Consider the following 22,431-nt stretch of genomic DNA (forward strand, 5'->3'; position numbering starts at 1 on the left):
AAATTTTAGTGGTATAGCCAGAGAGGCAGTTGCAGATTAGGAAGAAAAGTGGAGACTAAACAGTTGCGTTTTAGTCGTTTCTTGAAGACAAGCAAGTGACTCTGCTGTTCTGATGTAGTTAGGGAGTTCATTCCCACACTGGGCAGATTGAATGTGAGAGTTCGGGAAAGTGATTTCTTCCCTCTTTGGGATGGAACAACGAGGCGACTTTCATTCACAGAACGCAAGTTTCTGGAGGGCACATATATCTGCAGAAGTGAGAGCAGATATGAAGGAGCCAAGCTAACGGTCACTTTGTAAGCAAACATCAGAGCTTTGAATTTGATGCGGGCAGCAACTGGCAGCCAGTGCAAACCGGTGAGTAGCGGAGTGACATGTGCTCTTTTGGGTTCATCAAAGACCACTCGTGCTGCTGCGTTCTGAAGCAGCTGAAGAGGTTTGATAGAACTATCTGGTAGCCCGGCTAGCAGAGAGTTGCAATAGTCCCAGTTTGGAGAGAACAAGAGCTTGAACAATGAGTTGAGCTGTATGTTCAGATAGGAAGGGTCGGACCTTTCCGATGTTGTAGAGTGCGAATCTGCAAGATCGAGCAGTTCTAGAAATATGGTCAGAGAAGTTCAGTTGGTCATCAATTGTTACTCCAAGGCTTTTTACCATTTTGGATGCAGTGATGGTTGCTCCGTCCATCTGGATTGAAAAGTTATGGTGAAGAGTCGGGTTGGCAGAAACTTCAAGCATTTCCGTTTTCGTGAGGTTAAGCTGGAGATGATGATCTTTCATCCAGTGTGAAATGTCTGACAGGCAGGCTGAAATGCGAGCTGGAACCGAGGGATCGTCAGGGTGAAAAGAGAGGTATAGCTGGGTGACATCAGCATAGCAGTGGTAGGAAAAACCATGTTTTCTGGATGACTGTTCCTAAAGATGCCGTGTAGATAGAGAAGAGAAGTGGCCCAAGAACAGAGCCCTGAGGTACCCCAGTGTTTAGATGCTGTAGGTTGGACACTTCTCCCCTCCACGACACCCTGAATGACCTGTCCGAGAGGTAGGAACTGAACCATTGAATAACAGTGCCTGCGACGCCCAGTGACTCAAGCGTAGATAGCAGGATCTGGTGGTTTACAGTGTCAAAAGCAGCTGATAAATCCAGCAAGATGAGGACAGATGATTTAGAGTCTGCTTTAGCCAGTCTGAGATCCTCCACGACCGAGAGCAGGGCAGTCACAGTTGAGTGGCCTTTCTTAAAGCCAGATTGCTTGTTGTCCATGAGGTTGTTTTGAGTAAGAAAGTCTAAGACTTGATTGAACACTACTTTCTCCAAAATCTTGGCCATGAATGGAAGCAGGGATACCGGTCGGTAGTTTTCAAGTAGCGTTTGATCCAGGTTGGGTTTCTTTAGCAGTGGGGTTACCCTAGCCTGCTTAAATGAAGTAGGGAATGGACCAGAGTCAAGAGATGTGTTAATTATGTGAGTCAGTGTTGGTATGACTGCAGGAGAAATAGCTTGCAAGATATGAGAGGGAATGGGATCAAGCGGACAGGTGGTTGCATGGCTTGATAGCACGAGATTGGACACCTCAGACTCAGAGAGCTGGGAAAAAGAGGTGAGTGTTTGTGGTGTTGGTGGTGTATCTTGCGTGTTTGTTGTAGGTGCAGCAAATTGAGCACTGATTTTTGCAGTTTTGGTGCAAAAGAATGTAGCAAAGTCATCAGTAGTGAGTGTGGAGGATGCTGGTAAAGGAGGAGGATAGAGGAGGGAGGAAAATGTTTTAAAAAGTAAGCGAGGATTGGTGGCACTGTTGACTTTCTGACGGAAGTATGTCTGCTTTGCAGAAGTAACCTCAGTCGAAAAAGAAGAGAGAAGAGTTTGGTATGTTATGAGCTGTTCAGGATTTTTAGTTTTTCGCCAAATTCTCTCAGCAGCCCGAAGTTTTGAGCGATGCTCACGGAGAACATCAGAGAGCCAGGGTGCAGGAGGACTGGCCCGGGTTGGTCTGGATGTAATAGGGCATAGTCTGTCTAGGCATGATGTTAGCGTGGAGCAGAGTGTATCAGTGGCACTGTTCGTATCAAGTGCAGAGAGTTTGCAAGATGGAGGAAGAGAGTTAGAAACATAAAAATAAAAAGGGTTCCATTATATGGATGACACCGAGCAATAGGAGCACATAATCTCTTCTGTAAATGGCTTTTAAAATGGCAAAAAAGTTACTTTTATTGACATTTTAATAGTTTTAAATAATGTAATATATAAGAAATAATAGAGAAATAAGTCTGCAAAATAACAGAAAATCTATTGGCAGTTTATTACAAGGTTTTTGTACCATAATAAACAGCACAAACCCAGACAATATATCACTTGAAACTATAAAAGAGGCAATAAAGTCACTTTTTCCAACTTTGCAAGGTTAAAAGTTGTTGGAAGAAACATCAAGGTCCCATAATACAATTCAAAAGCATAAATAAATGAGGGGAAAAATAATAAAAATATGAATCACAAAATACAAAAAATTGCTAATTTACAGATTTTTCTCACAGTGCAGCAACTGTCGTAACCAGCAATAAAAATCCTGTAGTCTGAATAGGGCCTAAGTCTAACAGACATAAAGAAAAGTCATATTGTTTTTCCACGTAACGTTTAAAATAGACCTCTCTGCTGGGCGACAGATAATTTCATTACATGACCAGCACAAAGTCATTATAGGTTTTTTGTTTGAAGTGATTCTGCTGAAAAAAGAACAATGGCTAAAGGTCTCCTTCCGGCTTTGATTCTGCCTTGTCTTTCATAGAATGTAAGATGGTGATTCAGTTTCTCCAGACCTTTGCCACGGTCAGCGAGGGGACATGAGGTGAGAAAGAGATCACAACAGGACAAGCGTAGACCTGTCTCTCTCACTCTGTCTTGTCTTGCCCTCTGTAATTCCCTACTCACTATCGCTCTCTCTCTCTCTCCTCTCTCTCTCTCTCTCTCTCTCTCTCTTTCTTAAAGTCTGTTTTAACACAATTTCTAACCTGCACCCCATCTCCTCTCCCCCCAGATCGATCCTGGCATGCTGGCGCAGCCTGACGTAGGCAGGGGGGCGAGGGGGAGTGCTGGCCCTTCCTCTAAACCTCATCACCCTCACTCTCCCCCACCGAGGCCTGAGAAGAAAGCCCTGCTGGGGATACAATCAACAAATTCTACTTCAGATCTTAGCCAATTCAACAGACTCCATAATGTAGCATTTTTGTTGCTGTTGTTGGAGAATCCAGATATTTACTGCAGCCCTTATGCAGAAGCAAATGCAAATAGTACAGTTTACACAACCCAACGAGGCAACATTTACTTACTTGCTTACTTGGGCTGTTTATACACTATGTTGGTGTTTCGTAACATCTAATTTTTATGAAGTGGGTCGAAGTGGATAAATTAAATTTAGTTTGATATTTATGAGGGGACGTTTGTAATAATAACATATTATATGCATAATATAATCTTACATAATATTGTTTCCCAGTTATGAGAATATTAAAACATATTAATGTTTAAAAAGCAAATTAAAAGTCATTTGGTTCACCTAAAAGTGCTAACATTCATACAAGCTTTTAACTTTAATAGTATCTGGATGCAGCTTTGAGGATGCAAGCTGAGACTGCAAATTAGGTGATGCAATGTCAGACTCAATAGAGCTAGTGATGTCACTGTGAAGGGTAGGGTTAGAGGTGGGGTTACAGGTCCGCATCCAGACCCCTTTCTTTAACTTAACCTTTTAATGAATATAGTTTATAATATATGTAAATGAATTATACAAATTCATGATATAGAAAAGACATTTTAATTGATTAGTGAAGATATTGTGTATTCTTACACATTTAAGCAGTGGTGAAAAAATTACAAACACACAAATTATTGTAATTGAGTAGATTTTCTCAAGAATTATAATTTACTGAATAGTTTTATAAATGTGTACCTTTACTTTCCCTTGAGTACATTTTTAGTGCTGTAGGTACTTTTACTCCACTACTTTCCTTCAACCTGCAGTCACTACTTGTCTTGTCTATGAGGATTAGAAAAATCATTCCTGTGATTCCAGTAAATCGCATCATAATGAACTACCTCAACACATGGGCCATTTCTAATTGCAGTAAACTGTTTGGAAGCATTAAAAGTGTCAAAGACAATGTCCAAAATCTTTACACGCAATGACCCAGAGATTATTTAAACCGCATGTCACTGATGAGAAGATGACAGATGTTTACTGTATGATGACCAAAATAGCTTTAAACACCCAGCAGGCATAACATGATGTCTGATTGACGTTGTATGCCATGTTGTGGGAAAATTGCATTTTGTTTGGAAATGAAAATTAGGTTGACGTCAGAACCCAATGTCAGGCCTATCACAATGTCCAACGTCCAACCTAAAATCAACGAAATATCAACATCTAATGATGTTACAGCTTGACATTGTGTGGATGTTACCACTATGACGTCTATCAGACGTTGGATTTTGGTTCATACCTGGCGAATAAGTGTCAGTATTTGACGTCAACATGATGTTGGTTTAAAATGTTGGCTTGACGTTGATTTGGTCACTTGCTAACACAACCTAAAGTAAACCAAAATTCAATGTCATTTCAAATCATTTTTGGACATCAAAATAACACTGTCCGTGGAGGCTGGCTAGACTTGAATTTTGGTCACCTGACATCACAACCTTAATCTAACCTACTGTATAATTAACGTCTTATGACGTTTTGTGCCTGCTGGGCAATAACTAAATGCACTACAGAATGTTACATTTACACACATCCACAAACATCCAAAAATTACATGTTACAGCATAATACTCACTAATTACTACTCTTGAGTACTTTTGAAAGTTTTACTTTTAACTCGTACTTACAGATACTTTTACTCTACTTGCACTACATTTTTACGCAAGTAATGGTACTTTCCCGTTAGCATGATTATTCAGTACTCTTTCCACCATGGTTTTTAAAGTACAAAAATATATAATTAAGTTAATTAATTACTTAATTTCTGCATGATAATTGCATCAAATCATTAATTAAACGAACTGAATCGAAATATTTCAAAACCATTAATCCAGCTGTAGATTTCTCTGGATACTCATATTTGTGATTTGAGATACATTTGTAGAATAAGAATTTTGCTATTATTTAGTATTCTAAACCCAGAATCATACTTCAAGTGTAAACAAATTGTTATTCTATAGTCCACTTAATTTCAATAGCTTACATAATTAGGCCTATTCAGTTCCAACTCATATTTTCCTATTAAGCGAACATACTATATTTATTCCTTAATCAAGTTCAGCAAATGCTTGCCACAAAGTAATGAATACCCTTTATTTTATGCCTCACATTAAACTGCATGCTTACTTTTTGATTAAGCAAGCTATTTTATATTCATGACCAATGCATAAATCACAAACAAACCTCTTTGTTATGTCCGTGGCACCGAAGGGATACTAATTTTCCCCAAAAAGAGGACTAATATGGTACATAATTCTCGTTTAATGTGGGAATTGGGCCTGAACCACACAATTATCTCCCAGTGGAGAAAGACAATGTCTTATTTCACTTACAGAGCTATTCCCTATAATTAGGATGCACCTCAGCATCATTGCTGGCCTGATGCCCTCAGTGGCAATTAGTATTTATTACACAGTTAATGACCATGACATGTAAAACTCAGCGAAGTGGTAAATTTAGAGCAGTCAGCGGTACTCAGTGGCTTGCTGCTAAATGTCGGGGAGTAGCTGTTTGCCAAAGTGTTCTACCTGTGTTGCAACTAAATTAACCATCTCATGAATGCACAAAGAACACATTTAAACAAATGGGTTATTTGAACAATCTCACTGTTCTTACCGCTCCTCTCTCTTTACTGTAAACCATCCCATGCCTTGCATTTAGAATTTTAACTGATTAAATCCCATTAAAGCAAAAATGTAAATTTTTGCGCATTTCATTTGGAATTTATTCAAGTAGGTGTTAAGGGGGTTTCATTTATTAAAAATGAACCCTTCTTTATCTACGATTCACTAATGCACTGTCACCAAGCTTAGGATATTTTTTTCCTTCACAATCTACTTAGCAATGATTTATTGATCGTAGCCTCTTCCTTCATACTGAATTAGCAGCCCTTCAGAAAATCACATTTCTCACCTCTCGTGTGTGTGTGTGTGTGTGATCCTGGATGGGGGTTGACAAACCGGGGGAAAACAAACTGGGTGCCTTTGGTTAGTTCTGCCTCATTTGCCAACATTTACATTTTATTTAGTATTCATTCATTAATTTTCCTTAAACTTAGTCCCGTTTTTCATCAGTGGTCGCCACAGCAGAATGACCCCCAATTTGGGAACGCCAACTTATTCAGATATTTTACACAGCGGGATGCCCTTCCAGCTACAACCCAGTACTGGGAAACATCCATACACACTTATTCACGCACACACTATGGACAATATAATTTATTCATTCTCCCCTTCAACTTAGTCCCTTTATTTCTTAGGGTTGGCCACAGTGGAATGAACCACCAACTTATCTAGCATATGTTTTACGCAGCAGATGCAGGCACAACAGAGCACTGGGAAAGCACGTATACACACACTATGGCCAGTTAGCTTATTCAATTCACCTATAACGCCTGTCTTCAAACTGTGGGGGAAACCGGAAAACCCGGAGGAAACCCACACGAACACAGGGAGAACATGTAAACCACACAGAAATGTCAACAGCTGGGACTAAAAGCAGCAACCTTCTTACTGTGAGGCTACAGTGCAAACCACTGAGCCACCATGTAGCATTTTTAGTTACATATATTTTCCTTCTTGCAAATCAATTTTAACTGCACAGATTGGACAAAAAAAGTGCTATATAAATAAAATTTGATTTGGGACCAACTGACCCAGCAAGGACTCAACCTTGTTGCTGGAAGGTGACAGTGCCCTAACAACAGACAACCATGCAACCTAAGAGTAATATGGTCAAACAAAGTTAAGAGTTTATAGGCACACTTTTTATTAGATAAATGTTCTTTTAAAGGTTTATAATAAATTTAAAAAATGATTAAAGAGTCCTAAAATGTAAAAACATTCCAAAAATCTAAAGTTGTCATTTAATCAAAATGTCAATAATTGACAAAATGTCAGATAGAACCTTATAATTCTAAGGTGATGATATACATAAAAATAATAATAAAAAAAGAACAGCTAGATATTCAACCACTATGCTTTATTCATTTTCTTTTCAGCAGAATCCCTTTATTAATTTGGGGTTGCCACCACAAAATGAACTGCCAACTTATCCAGCATGGTTTAACGCAGATGGCCTTTCAGCTACAACCCATCACTGGCAAACATCCATACACAAACACTACAGTGAATTTTTAGCATACCCAATTCACTTGTACTACATGTCTTTGGACTTGTGGGGGAAACCTGCACACCTGGAAGAAAACCCACACGAACATGCAAATGCCACACAGAAATACCAACTGACCTTCTAGTTGGTGAGGCAAACATGCTACCCACTGCACCACCATGCCGAACTAGGAAAAAAAAAAAAAAAAAAAAAAGGGGGGGGGGGGATGTAAAGCATGTCAAAAAAAAAAAAATAAATAAAAATAAAAAAAACGCAGTCAACACAGTTCAGCTAACAATTTATTGGCAGGGAGCAAACAGTAATCAGAAAAATCAAACAGACACCTAGGACTTGACTTGTTTGCAACAGCTTAAGCAACTTCCGTGATGAAGGCCTATTGCTTCCAGCAGATCCAGGAGCATTTTGATCTGTGACAGTCTGATAATTCACCTGTGATAGGAATTGGAGGTTCAGGTTGCACTGACTGCAAACACAGACTCGTAGTTTGAAAACTATTGGCTGCTCCAGGTTTGGGAACTTGATGGCACCACACTGAAGAGGTCTGCAATACAGGCTGGAAAACAGTCTCATAACTTGACACTACCTGAGGGCTGGTTGCTGGACTGCACTGGCACAGCTGGGGAAGAGCTAGACAGACTAGCGGGGAGCATTTGAGGCTGGGACACAAACTGTACCGGAACAGAAGACACCTGGTTAGGAAGAACTTGTGCCTCAAAGCTTGGAATACTCCAGTTTGTTAGGCTTGACTAGGGGCCAAACACATCTGCCATAGCTTGGTTGGAGGCTGGTAGCTAGGCTGCTGCAATGGTCTTGAAGGAATGACCAGTGGGGCTGAGCTACATAAGTATAACTCCCCTGGTCCAGAGCTGGCAAGAAACAAATCACTTGGTTGGACTTCTAGTACAAACTGGCTGTTCACTTTGAAGCACTACGGACTGCAAGCTAGGATGTCTAGGCAGATGTGCTGGTCTGAAAGTAGATGTGAGGGGGCTGGGAATGTTAAGATCAACAGGAATCGGGTCACTGGGCAGAACAAAAGGCTTGATATCCTGAGCTAGAGTGGAGTGACCATGTGTAGATTGAGAGTCATGTCTCCGCTGGTAACCGTGCTGAGGTAACTCATGGCATGAATAAAGTTTGGAGCCAATCTGATGAATCCCATGGGACTGCACTGGCTTGAAAGAGTTTGCCCATTCTGATTGACAAAAGAGTCATAGTTGGACTGTCCTGCTTGCAGATGACTTGGTCGGGATGATACAGATGAGCTGACCTGTGCTGGCTGTTGGACACCTAGCTGTGCCACCAACTGGTAGCTAGCTTGTGCTGGTTGAGGAGCAAGTGGGGCTGCAGAAAAGCTAACCATTCCTGGTTGTTGAAGACTAGGTTTGGCCACCAACTGGAAGCTTGTTTGTCCTGGCTGTTGGGAGCAGACTGGGCCTCTGATTGGTAGATGGCTTCTACTAGTTGTGGCACAGCGGGCTGGCTAGCAGACTGGTAGACCGTTTGTGCTGGCTGTTGAACAACAAAACCGGGGGCCCAGTCTGGTAACTGGTTTGTACTGGTATTTGGCTACTGGACTGATCTACAGAAGTAAATCTTAGTGTCTGGAGAGGACTATTACTGGAAGGCTTAGATCCAAAGTGAGGTTTACCTTTGTGATGCTTGAGAGGAGTAAGCCCACCTGACGGAGACACAAAAACATAACTTCCATCTACTGGTTGTACATTATTTGACTGGGAAACCGATTGGCTTTCCTGAGACAGCTGCTGGCTGGAACCTGGGCCAGAGAGGCATCAACCGCCTGTTGAATTTGCTGGCTACTGGGCTGGACCACAGAGAGGTCAATGACACTGGGAGCTTGTATGACGCTTGGTTGAGTCACAGTTTGGGCACTGGGACTGCGTTGATTGCTGGCTGCCTGACTGGTCAAAAATTCATAGCTAGCTACATCTAGGCTACTTGGCACACCACTGTACTGTAATATTGACAAGCTAGATTGTGAGGCTTTGGAAGGTTTTGAGGAGCTGATCGGTGCATTGTGAACTGGCCTGGAACCAGTTTGATGGGGGTTACTTTTCAGAGGCTTAAGGGGCCATCTACCAGATGGCACTGCAGATTGGAAGCTAGTCTGAGATATTTGTTGACTACTGGGCAGGGATAACTGCAGAGGGTTAGACTGGGCCACGGTTCCAGAACTTTCTGGTTGCTCACTGCTGGACTGGGAAATGGTCTGCACGAATTGTTGGCTGCTGGGCTTTGCCACAGACACACTGCTAATTTGAAGTGGAATTGAGGAAACCTGCATTGGTTTAGAAACAGAATAACTGCTTTGCTGCAATGGGGCCAAGACAGAAGAACCAATTACTTCAGAGGCTTGGACAGTAGTTGACTGACTTGAATCATACCCAGACATGCCCATGCTCAATGCATTTCCCACAGAACTGTAAACAAGACTACCACTTTCAGCGGAATCAACATGAAATCCTTGTTGGCTTGAGTATGGGATTCAGAGCCTGGTTTTCCACTTGTCATGGGAGTGCCTGAAGAGCCAGTCTGAGATCTGTAGTTCCAGTCCCAAAGCCCATTTAACTGCATCCTTGCTGACTGGTCCAGCTGCTGCATCAGTTAGGCCATAGAAGTTATAGAGACTTTGTTTCACTTCCTGCATGGACAGACTAGGACTATTGGATTGAAGATGGCCTCCACTGCTGCCAGGGCTGGATCCATAGACTGCAAAGGAAATCCCAAATAGCAGAAACAAGCTCAGTTACATAATGCTGGATTTAAGAAAAAAATATATAAAAATAAAAAAAATCCACTTACCAGTTGCAATATCATCACCACATGCACAAGGGCTAAAAGTACTGCGAAGAATAACTACAAAGGTAAAGTGGTCATTTAAAATACTAGGTAAATGGTAGAACACACAAATAACACAACCAAAACGATATACCTCAAAAAACCACATTGTTGTAGTACGCACAGCAAACCAAGTCAAAACAACCATCCACTACCCTCAGCTCAAAAGCTATAAAATTAAAAAAAAAAAAAAACTCACCAAACAACACAATACCACTTCTGATCTGGCCTTTTAATAGTGTGTGCAACTACCAGTCAGTTTGCTAGATTATTGCCTCAGACCAATCAGTTGTCACAGGAATGTCTAATGGATCATCATTAGTTTCAGGTGTCAATTGTTGCACGCTATTTTCATGGTATGTCATTTCAACAATACATTTATCCTAACAAATTAGCTTTTAAATGAAAACGTATACTCTCTTCATTAAATGAAGAAAAAAGTAAGAATAAAAACAAAGTATTTCGCATAACAAATATATATATATATATATATTATATATATATATTATTAATATATATATATATTATATAATATATATATATTATATATATATATATATATAAAAGTCTGAAATTGACCAGTTTACTTCAAATGTGTGTATTTATTATTTATATTCAAAGCAAGAACCCTCGTCAGCTTATGCTAACTTATATTATGCTGAATTGTTGTTCTGCTAAATGCAGCTATGCAGTTTTGTGGACCTCTAATCCTGTTGCAACATGATCACAATAAAGAGGTAGAAAAACATTACTCATGCAACATTATTTTCTGTTAACTTAGTGAGAAGAGCGTTCAGTGGGAGAAGAAAAGCAAAAACATTGATACTCTTCAATGAGAATAGCTGTCCAATACTCAAAGCTGTGGTATGTGCATTCTACTGCAGAAACACTTGCTCCTTTCCCTTGCAAATATCTAGTTGCAGTCTATATTTTACAGTCTATGGTTTCAGTCAACATATTCTATATTATACCATTCCACAAAGTTTTACATTAAATGACTATCCCTCTCTTATACTGTAGTTTACACTCGCCATATTTACTTATTGCATGTGAAATGCATCACTGCCCTTGAAACATTAAGTAAATGCACTGCAAATTGATGGAAGCAAGCAATAATGTGCCATGTCTCATATAGAAAAGTTTAACAAAACCATGATAATATTGATAACTGTGATCATTTTGGTCACTTTAGTAATGATACAAAATTTTCACACTGTTACATCTCTAGTGTCCAGTTGTTTAAGCTGATGCACGTTTGAACATTGTATTCAACATTGTAACACACACAGATACACACAGTTTTATTGAAAAGTCAGTGTTAAATAGAATGCTTTCGCATCTTATTTTTTGTCATTAAGGCTATTTCATTATGTTCAGTGGTGTATTGAAAGCTGCATAGGTCCCAGAAAGAGTGAATGCAGGGCTTCTTACTTCCATAGTCAAAACAGCGCATACAAGTGCCATTATTATTATATTTATTAATGTTTTTACTATGAGAATGCAATAAAATCATGCTTTTTAAAAACATTTTAAAAATATTTTTAATTTATAACTTATAAAAAGCTAATGAAAGAATCCAATAAGCTTTTCACATTTAAAAATGTCCATAATGCCCCTTTCTGCAAGCATTTTCTTGCATCATGTCTAAAATGGCCATCTGCTGTGCAAACTGGCGTTCAGTGCTGAGAGTAGCTTTTAAAAGCCTATCCTAGCTCATTGTGGTCAAACGACTTGATTAAAAGTCAGACTGAAACATACCAGCACAATAAATGATTTTGTCAATAGCAGCAAAATAGTTTAAAATAGGCTAATTTATCTTTGGTCATACAGATAGTGTAAGATATTATTTGAAACTGTGGATTTTCTATTTATTCTAGTTATGAGTGGGAGAGAGGGAGAGGGAACGAATAAGATGTGTTTTGAGGCATGCAGTTCTTATTTTACATTTGGTTTTGTTAAGTATTCAAGTGAAACATTTCATGGACTACTGTAAATGAGATTTAATGCATTAGTGTATTCGCTTTGGTCATTAATTCAAATTAAACAATCATTTTTTTTTAGTTAATGACCGATTTAACAAACATCAGATATCGACTGAAATGACCTCTAACATTTGCATTATGCATGTCCTACATTCTTTTATGCCACTGATGATGTTACAAACTTACCCTGGTTGAAATCATAATGTTATCTGACCCCATGATATGTTACAACTAACACATACCATGGGGTGAAGTAAAAAAAAAAGAACATTTTTAAAGAACATGGTTGCATTTGTATGCTGGTTTTTTAGTTACACTTCATATTGCAAAAAATGTTTTGTCTGGGGTTGGGCTTTGGAATTGTTGTGGAATGTCCAGCTAGATCTCATGAGGGAACATAACTATTTTATGTATTGTCAGAAAAGTGTAGTTTTTTTTTTAAAAAGAAAGCACATCCCCAAACCCCACCCTGGAAGATGAGCAAATCATACTAAAAGACATCATATAAACGATATGAATTAGCTACTAAATTAAAAACTTAATACTTACCATGAGAATGCGGTGGGACTGTCTCATATTGATGTTTTGCCGATCAGACTTTTCACACAAAAGCAATTTTATTGCAGTCAGTCTTCAAAAAAACAACAATATTCATTAATTTTTCTTTAGGTAGTTCCTGATTTATCAGGGGTCACCCACAGGGGAATAACCCACAAATTACTTTGGCATATATTTTACACTGCAGATGCCCTTCTAGCCACAATCCAGCACTAAGCTAGGAATCACCCAATCTGCATAGCACCACCCAGACCCTCTTATACACAGACACTCATACACTTCAGCCAATTTAGTTAATCCAAGTATTACAATTAAGCTACGTTCACACCGAGCTTTGTATGCGCGAAATTCTGTCGTGCAGCGCTGCGAAAGGGGGCAGGATTAAACAAGATGATTAGACATTAAAAAAAAGCGAGCGATTGCTCCATGTTTTAAATTTCTGTCCAGAGAGATCCTGTTTTGATCCTCGATTGGTCTCACGCAGTCAAGTGATGTGATTTCGCAGGTCAGAGTTCACCAAGCTTGAATTTGCACCGCAGCAACATGCGAAACTTGACGCATGACCCCGCGTTTCCGGTCTGACGCATTCGCGTGCATATGAATGGAAGTCTATGGGAGGAAAAGCCAAGTGTGACCACAGCTTTAGTCCTATACCACATGTCTTTCGACACTTGTTAAAATCATGTTCTTTTCAGAGTTAATGAAAACAATAATAACATGGTTATAAAGCTACATATGCATCTGCTTTGTGTTGGATAATCAAAATATAGTCTGACATAAGTAAATTTAGCACGTTAAAGTAATTAAATGCATAAGAAAACAGGAAGTTAAAAAAAAAAAAAAAAAAAAAAAAACATAAAGCTGTTCATTTAACAACTAGTAGTGTAATTACATATGTACGTCAGCACATTGGATTTTTCCCTTTTCTTGAGGATAGAGAGAGAAGGAAGTCTATACTGTACAATCCATTTACTCTTAATTTCTCAAAGCTTCTAATTTCTGCAATGCGGTTAAAATAAAACTTACGTCCACACAGACACATTCCCAATAATTTATTGACATCAAAGTAAACAAATCAGGAAACTGCAAACACCTAGGACTTGACTTGTTGCAACAGCTTAAGCAACTTCCGTGATGAATGCCTATTGCTTCCAGCAGGTCCAAGAGTATTTTGATCTGGGACAGTCTGATAATTCACCGGTGATGGAACTGGAAGTTCAGGTTGGACTGACTGCAACACAGACTCGTAGTTTGAAACCATTGGGGTGCTCCAGGTTTGGGAACTTGATGGCACCACCACTGAAGAGGTCTGCAATACAGGCTGGAAGACGGTCTCATAACTTGACACTAGTGGGGGCTGGTAGCTGGACTGCACAGGCACAACCGGGGAAGAGCTGAACTGAGTGACAGACAGACTAGCGGGGAGCATTTGAGGCTGGGAAACAAACTGTACAGGAAATGACACAAGGTTGGGAAGAACTTGTGCCTCAAAGCTGGAATACTCCAGTTTGTTAGGCTTGACTAGGGGCCAAAACACATCTTGCCATAGCTTGGCTGGAGGCTGGTAGCTAGGCTGCTGCAATGGTCTTGAAGGATGACCAGTAGGCTGAGCTACAAAAGTATAACTCACCGGTCCAGGGTTGGCAAGAGACAAATCACTTGGTTGGACTTCTAGTACAACTGGCTGTTCACTTTGAAGCACTACGGACTGCAAGCTAGGATGTCTAGGCAGATGTGCTGGTCTGAAAGTAGATGTGAGGGGGCTGGGATTGAGATCCACAGGAATCGGGTCACTGGGCAGAACAAAAGGCTTGATATCCTGAGCTAGAGTTTGAAGACCATGTGTAGATGGAGAGTGATGTCTCCGCTGGTAACCGTGCTGAGGTAACTCATGACATGAATAAAGTTTGGAGCCAATCTGATGAATCCCATGGGACTGCACTGGCTTGAAAAGAGTTTGCCCATTCTGATTGACAACAGAGTCATAGTTGGACTGTCCTGCTTGCAGATGACTTGGTCGGGATACAGAGGAGCTGACCTTTGCTGGCTGTTGGACACCTAGCTGTGCCACCAACTGGTAGCTAGCTTGTGCTGGTTGAGCAAGTGGGGCTGCAGAAAAGCTAACCATTCCTGGTTGTTGAAGACTGGGTTTGGAAACCAACTTGTAGCTTGTTTGTCCTGGCTGTTGGGAAGCAGACTGGGCCTCTGATTGGTAGATGGCTTCTACTAGTTGTGGCACAGCGGGCTGGCTAGCAGACTGGTAGACCGGTTGTGCTGGCTGTTGAACCACCAACCGGGGCCCAGACTGGTAACTGGTTTGTACTGGTATTTGGCTACTGGACTGATCTACAGAAGTAAATTTTAGTGTCTGGAGAGGACTATTACTGTAAGGCTTAGATCCAAAGTGAGGTTTACCTTTGTGATGCTTGAGAGGAGTCAGTCCACCTGGCTGAGCCACAAAGACATAACCTACATCTACTGGTTGTACATTATTTGACTGGGAAACCGATTGGCTTTCCTGTAACAGCTGCTGGCTGGAGACCTGGGCCAGAGAGGCATCAACTGCCTGTGGAATTCGCTCGCTACTGGGCTGAACCACAGAGATGTCAATGACACTGGGAGCCTGTATGACGCTTGGTTGAGTTACAGTTTGGCCACTGGACTGGGTTGATTGCTGGCTGCCTGACTGGCTCAAAAGTTCATAGCTAGCCACATCTAGGCTACTTGGCACACTACTGTACTGTAATAATGACAAGCTAGATTGTGAGGGTTTGGAAGGTTTTGAGGAGCTGATCGGTGCTTTGTGAACTGGCCTGGAACCAGTTTGATGGTGTTTACCTTTCAGAGGCTTAAGGGGCCATCTACCAGATGGCACTGCAGATTGGAAGCTTGTCTGAGATATTTGTTGGCCACTAGGCAGGGATAACTGCAGAGGGTTAGACTGGGCCACGGTTCCAGAACTTTCTGGTTGCTCACTGCTGGACTGGGAAATGGTCTGCACGAATTGTTGGCTGCTGGGCTTTGCCACAGACACACTGCTAATTTGAAGTGGAATTGAGGAAACTACCTGCATGGGCTTAGAAACAGAATAACTGCTTTGCTGCGATGGGGCCAAGACAGAAGAACTGATGACTTCAGAGCCTTGGACAGTAGTTGACTGACTTGAATCATACCCAGACATGCCCATACTCACTGCATTTCCCAGAGAACCATAAACAAGACTACCACTTCCAGTGGAATCAACATGAAATCCTTGTTGGCTTGTAGTACGGAATTCAGAGCCTGGTTTTCCACTGGTCATGGGAGTGCCTGAAGAGCCAGCCTGAGATTTGTAGTTTCCAGTCCCAAAGCCCCATTTAACTGCATCCTTGCCGACTAGTCCAGCTACATCAGTTAGGCCATAAAGACTTTGTTTCACTTCCTGCATGGACTGACTAGGATTATTAGATAGAAGATGGCCTCCACTGCTGCCAGGGCTGGATCCATAAACTGCAAAAGGAAAATCCCAATTAACAACAAATTCAGTTAAATAATGCTGGATTTAGGTGGATTTTTTTTCCCCACTTACCAGTTGCAAGATCATCATCACATACACCAAGGGCTAAAAGTACTGCTAAAGAATAACTGCAAAGGGAAAAGTGGTCATTTTAAATACAAAGTGGTAAAACCCACAATTAAGAACACAAGGAAAACCACATGCCTTAAAATCCACATTGTTGTAGCACACACAGCAAACCAAGTCAAAACAATCATCCACTACCCTCAGCACAAAACCTGTAACTAAAATAGCTTCACCACACAACACAATAACACTTATGATCTGGCCTTTTTAATAGTGTGTGCAACTACCAATCAGTTTGCTAGATTATTGCCTCAGACCAATCAGTTGTCACAGGAATGTCTAATGGATCATCATTAGTTTCAGGTGTCAATTGTTGCACGCTATTTTCATGGTATGTCATTTCAACAATACATTTATCCTAACAAATTAGCTTTTAAATGAAAACGTATACTCTCTTCATTAAATGAAGAAAAAAGTAAGAATAAAAACAAAGTATTTCGCATAATAAATATATATATTTTTAAATGTCTGCAACTGACCAGTTTACTTTAAATTTATATTCAAAGCAAGACCCTCTTCAGCTTATACTAACTTATATTATGCTGAATTGTTGTTCTGCTAAATGCAGGTATGCTGTTTTGTGGACCTCTAATCCTGTTTGCAACATGATCACAATGAAGAGGTAGAAAAACATTACTCATGCAACATTATTTTCTGTTAACTTAGTGAGAAGAGCGTTCAGTGGGAGAAGAAAAGCAAAAACATTGATACTCTTTAATGAGAATAGCTGTCCAATACTCAAAGCTGTGGTATGTGCATTCTACTGCAGAAACACTTGCTTCTTCCCCTTGCAAATATCCAGTTGAGGTCAACATACTCTATATTATACCATTCCACAAAGTTTTACATTAAATGACTATCCCTCTCTTATACTGTAGTTTACACTCGGCATATTTACTTATTGCATGTGAAATGCATCACTGCCCTTGAAACATTAAGTAAATGCACTGCAAACTGATGGAAGCAAGCAATAATGTGCCATGTCTCATATAGAAAAGTTTAACAAAACCATGACAATATTAATAACTGTGATCATTTTGGTCACTTTAGTAATGATACAAAATTTTCACACTGTTACATCTCTAGTGTCCAGTTGTTGAAGCTGATGCACATTTAAACATTGTATTCAACATTGTAACACACACAGATACACACAGTTTTATTGAAAAGTGAGTGTTAAATAGAATGCTTTCGCATCTTATTTTTGTCTTTAAGGCTATTTCATTATGTTCAGTGGTGTATTGAAAGCTGCATAGGTCCCAGAAAGAGTGAATGCAGGGCTTCTTACTTCCATAGTCAAAACAGTGCATACAAGTGCCATTATTATTATATTTATTAATGTTTTTTTACTATGAGAATGCAATAAAATCATGCTTTTTAAAAACATTTAAAAAATATTTTTAATTTATAACTTATAAAAAGTTAATGAAAGAATCTAATAAGCATTTCACATTTAAAAATGTCCATAATGCCCCTTTCTGCAAGCATTTTCTTGCATCATGTCTAAAATGGCCATCTGCTGTGCAAACTGGCGTTCAGTGCTGAGAGTAGCTTTTAAAAGCCTATCCTAGCTCATTGTGGTCAAACGACTTGATTAAAAGTCAGACTGAAACATACCAGCACAATAAATGATTTTGTCATTAGCAGCAAAATAGTTTAAAATAGGCTAATTTATCTTTGGTAATACAGATAGTGTAAGATATTTGAAACTGTGGATTTTCTATTTATTCTAGTTATGAGTGAGAGAGAGGAAACAAATAAGATGTGTTTTGAGGCATGCAGTTCTTATTTTACATTTGGTTTTGTTAAGTATTCAAGTGAAACATTTCATGGACTACTGTAAATGAGATTTAATGGATTAGTGTATTCGCTTTGGCCAATAATTCAAATTGAACAATCATTTTTTTTTAGTTAATGATTGATTTAACAAACATCAGATATCGACTGAAATGAACCCTAACTTTTGCATTATGCATGTCCTACATTCTTTTATGCCACTGATGATGTTACAACTTACCCTGGTTGAAATCATAATGTTATCTAACCCCATGATATGTTACAACTAACACATACCATGGGGTGAAGTAAAAAAAGAACATTTTTAAAGAACATGGTTGCATTTGTATGCTGATTTTTTTTAGTTACACTTCATATTGGAAAAAATGTTTTATCTGGGGTTGGGCTGTGGAATTGGGTCTGTTGTGGAATGTCCAGCTAGATCTCATGAGTGAACATAACTATTTTATGTATTGTCAGAAAAGTGTATGTTTTTTTTTAAAGGAAGGACGTCCCCAAACGCCACCCCACACTGGAAGATGAGCAAATCATACTAAAAGATATCATACAAACGATATGAATTAGCTACTAAATTAAAAAGTTAACACTTACCATGAGAATGTGGTGGGACTGTCTCATATTGATGTTTTGCTGATCAGACTTTTCACACAAAAGTAATTTTATTGCAGTCAGTCTTCAAAAAACAATAATATTCATAAATTTTTCTTCAGCTAATCCCCGATTTATTAGGGGTCACCCACAGGGGAATAACCCACCAACTACTTTGGCAAATATTTTACACAGCAGATGCCCTTCTAGCCACAATCCAGCACTAAGCTAGGAATTACCCAATCTGCATATCACCACCCACACTCTCTTATACACAGACACTCATACACTTCAGCCAATTTAGTCAGTCCAAGTGTAACATTTAGTCCTATATCACGTCTTTGGACAATTTTGTTAAAATCATGTTCGGTTAGGAGTTAAAATTATAAAACAAAATGACATTTTTGTTATATGCTACATATGCATCTGCTTTATATTGGATAATCATAAAACATAGTCTGACATAAGATTTGGCACACTAAAGTAATTAAATACATAAGCAAATTATACCGTTAAAAAAAAAAAAAAAAAAAAAAAAAAAAAAAAAACTAACAACTAGTGTCATTACTCATGTACTTCAGAGTCAGTACACTGGATTTTATTTTCTTGATAGAGAGAGAAGGAAGTCTATACTGTACAATATATTTTCTCTTAATTTACCAAAGCTTCTAATTTTTGCAGATGCAGTTAAAATTAAATAAAACTTAAGTCCACACACAGACATTTCCAATAATTTATTCACATCAGCAAGTAAACAAATCAGGAAACTGCAAACAAACACCTAGGACTTGACTTGTTGCAAAAGCTTAAGCAGCTTCCGTGATGAATGCCTATTGCTTCCAGCAGGTCCAGGAGCATTTTGATTTGTGACAGTCTGATAATTCACCCGTGTTGGAATTCGAAGTTCAGGTTGCACTGACTGCAACACAGACTCGTAGTTTGAAACCATTGGGGTGCTCCAGGTTTGGGAACTTGATGGCGCCACCACTGAAGAGGTCTGCAATACAGGCTGGAAGACTGTTTCATAACTTGACACTACCTGAGGCAGGTAGCTGGACTGCACAGGCACAACCGGGGAAGAGCTGGACTGAGTGACAGACAGACTAACGGGGAGCATTTGAGGCTGGGAAACAAACTGTACAGGAAATGACACATGGTTGGGAACAACTTGTGCTTCAAAGCTGGAATACTCCAGTTCGTTAGGCTTGACTAGGGGCCAAAACACATCTTGCCATAGCTTGGCTGGAGGCTGGTAGCTAGGCTGCTGTAACGGTCTTGAAAGATGACCAGTGGGCGGAGCTACAAAAGTATAACTCCCTGGTCCAGGGTTGGCAAGAGACAAATCACTTGGTTGGACCTCTAGCACAACTGGCTGTTCACTTTGAAGCACTACAGACTGCAACCTAGGATGTCTAGGCAGATGTGCTGGTCTGAAAGTAGATGTGAGGGGGCTGGGAATGTTAAGATCCACAGGAATTGGGTCAAGTGGCTTGAAAAGGGTTTGCCCATTCTGATTAACAACGTACTCGTAGTTGGACTGTCCAACTTGCAGATGGCTTGGTCGGGCTACAGAGGAGCTAACCTGTGCTGGCTGTTGGACACCTAGCTGTGACATCAACTGGTAGCTAGCTTGTGCTGGTTGAAGAGGAAGGGGTGCTGCAGAAAAGCTAACCATTCCTGGTTGTTGAAGACCGGGCTCGGCCACCAACTGGTAGCTTGTTTGTCCTGGCTGTTGGGAAGTAGACTGGGCCTCTGATTGGTAGATGACTTCTACTGGTTGTGGCACAGTGGGCTGGCTAGCAGACTGGTAGACCTTTTGTGCTGGTTGTTGAACAACAAATCGGGGCCCAGACTGGTAGCTAGTTTGTCCTTGCTGCTGGGAAGTAGGCTGAGCCTCTGATTGGTAACTGGCCTGTACTAGTGTTTGCCATGTGGACGGAGATGAAAACTGGTAGTTGGCTTGTACTGGTAGTTGAAGAGCTGGCTGGGGCCCAGACTGATAGCTGGTTTGCACCGGTATTTGGCTACTGGACTGATCTACAGAAGTAAATCTTAGTGTCTGGAGAGGACTATTACTGGAAGGCTTAGATCCAAAGTGATGTTTACCCTTGTGATGCTTGAGTGGAGTCGGTCCACCTGGCTGAGCAACAAAAACATAACCTACATCTACTGGTTGTACATTATTTGACTGGGAAACTGATTGGCTTCCCTGTAACAGCTGCTGGCTGGAGACCTGGGCCAGAGAGGCATCAACTGCCTGTGGAATTTGCTGGCTACTGGGCTGGACCACAGAGATGTCAATGACCTTGGGAGTTTGTATGATGCTTGGTTGATTCACAGTTTGGCCACTGGACTGCACTGACTGGCTCACAAGTTCATAATTAGCCCCAGCTAGGCTACTTGGCACACTACCATACTGTAATATTGATAAACTAGGTTGTGAGGCTTTGGGAGGTTTTGAAGAACTTACTGGTTCATTGTGAACTGGCCTGGAACCAGTTTGATGATGTTTACCGTTCAGAGGCTTAAGGGGCCATCTACCAGATGGCACTGCAGGCTGGAAGCTAGTCTGAGATATTAGTTGGCCACTGGGCTGGGATAACTGCAGAGGGTTAGACTGGGCCACGGTTCCAGAACTTGCTGGTTGCTCACTGCTGGACTGGGAAATAATCTGCACTAACTGTTGGCTGCTGGGCTTTGCCACAGACACGCTGCCAATTTGAAGTGGAATTGAGGAAACTACCTGCATTGGCTTAGAAACAGAATAACTGCTTTGCTGCGATGGGGCCAAGACCGAAGAACTGATGACTTCAGAGCCTTGGACAGTAGTTGACCGACTTGAATCATACCCAGACATGCCCATACTCACTGCATTTCCCAGAGAACCATAAACACCACCACTTCCAGTTGAATCAACATTAATTCCTTGTGTTGTATGCGATTCGGAGCCTGGTTTTTCACTTAAGGGATTGCCAGAGGAGCCAGTCTGAGATCTGTAACTTCCAGTCTCAAAGTCCCACTTAACTGTATCCTTGCTGATTGGTCCAGTTACATCAGTTAGGCCATAAAAGTCATAGAGACTTTGTTTCACTTCCTGCATCGACTGAATAGGATTATTAGATCCAAGATGGCCTCTTCTGCTGCTAGGGTTATATGCATGAACTACAAAAGGAAAACAACAGTTAACAAACAGAGCAAACGCAGATAAATAATGCCTGATTTAAGAGGGAGAGAAAAAATAACCCTTACCAGCTGCAGCATCACATGCACCAAGGGCTAAAAGTACTGCTAAAGAATAACTACAAAAGAACATCATAAATACAAGGTAAATGAAAGAACACACAATTAAGAACACAAGCAAAATGACATACCTTAAAATCCACATGGTTGTAGCACATATAGCAAACCAAGTCAAAACAACCATCCACTACCCTCAACACACAATCTACAAAAGAAAAGCTTTACCACATCAAGCCATTCCATTTCTGATCTGGCCTTTTTATAATGTGTGCAACTACCAGTCAGTTTGCTAGATTATTGCCTCAGACCAATCAGTTGTCACATGAATGTCAAATGGAGGATCATTTGTTTCAGGTGTCAATTGTTGCACGTTATTTTCATGGTATGTCATTTCAACAATACA

The 22,431-nt window shown here is 40.3% G+C and overlaps 2 protein-coding genes and 1 pseudogene across 2 annotated transcripts; all 3 read right to left on the bottom strand.

Moving 5' to 3' along the window:
* Positions 1-7,652: 7,652 nt before the first annotated feature.
* On the bottom strand, positions 7,653-10,350 carry LOC130218084 (uncharacterized; annotated as a pseudogene).
* Positions 10,351-13,818: 3,468 nt separating this feature from the next.
* Positions 13,819-16,570, bottom strand: LOC130218634 (uncharacterized). The gene is made up of 3 exons (XM_056450877.1): positions 16,482-16,570; positions 16,350-16,405; positions 13,819-16,270 (listed from the first exon to the last, which is right to left on the bottom strand). The coding sequence occupies exons 1-3, from the start codon at positions 16,532-16,534 to the stop codon at positions 13,875-13,877; spliced, it is 2,505 nt and encodes an 834-aa protein (XP_056306852.1). The 5' UTR covers positions 16,535-16,570; the 3' UTR covers positions 13,819-13,874.
* A 2,937-nt stretch (positions 16,571-19,507) lies between these two features.
* LOC130218629 (mucin-4-like) lies at positions 19,508-22,231 on the bottom strand. Its single transcript, XM_056450871.1, has 3 exons — positions 22,160-22,231; positions 22,038-22,087; positions 19,508-21,950 (listed from the first exon to the last, which is right to left on the bottom strand). The coding sequence occupies exons 1-3, from the start codon at positions 22,210-22,212 to the stop codon at positions 19,570-19,572; spliced, it is 2,484 nt and encodes an 827-aa protein (XP_056306846.1). The 5' UTR covers positions 22,213-22,231; the 3' UTR covers positions 19,508-19,569.
* Positions 22,232-22,431: the final 200 nt, after the last annotated feature.

This window comes from Danio aesculapii, chromosome 24 (genome assembly GCF_903798145.1).
Source record: "Danio aesculapii chromosome 24, fDanAes4.1, whole genome shotgun sequence".
NCBI lineage: Eukaryota > Metazoa > Chordata > Actinopteri > Cypriniformes > Danionidae > Danio > Danio aesculapii.

What these genes read in the sequence shown, in the direction of transcription:
- LOC130218634 (XM_056450877.1), bottom strand. Translation starts at nt 16,534, where the DNA reads ATGATTGTTTTGACTTGGTTTGCTGTGTGTGCTACAACAATGTGGATT. An exon ending in ACAACAATGTGGATTTTAAG is followed by an intron (nt 16,406 to 16,481) that starts GCATGTGGTTTT and finishes TTCCCTTTGCAG; the next exon opens with TTATTCTTTAGCAGTACTTT. An exon ending in TGATGATGATCTTGCAACTG is followed by an intron (nt 16,271 to 16,349) that starts GTAAGTGGGGAA and finishes TTCCTTTTGCAG; the next exon opens with TTTATGGATCCAGCCCTGGC.
- LOC130218629 (XM_056450871.1), bottom strand. Translation starts at nt 22,212, where the DNA reads ATGGTTGTTTTGACTTGGTTTGCTATATGTGCTACAACCATGTGGATT. An exon ending in ACAACCATGTGGATTTTAAG is followed by an intron (nt 22,088 to 22,159) that starts GTATGTCATTTT and finishes GTTCTTTTGTAG; the next exon opens with TTATTCTTTAGCAGTACTTT. An exon ending in TGCATGTGATGCTGCAGCTG is followed by an intron (nt 21,951 to 22,037) that starts GTAAGGGTTATT and finishes TTCCTTTTGTAG; the next exon opens with TTCATGCATATAACCCTAGC.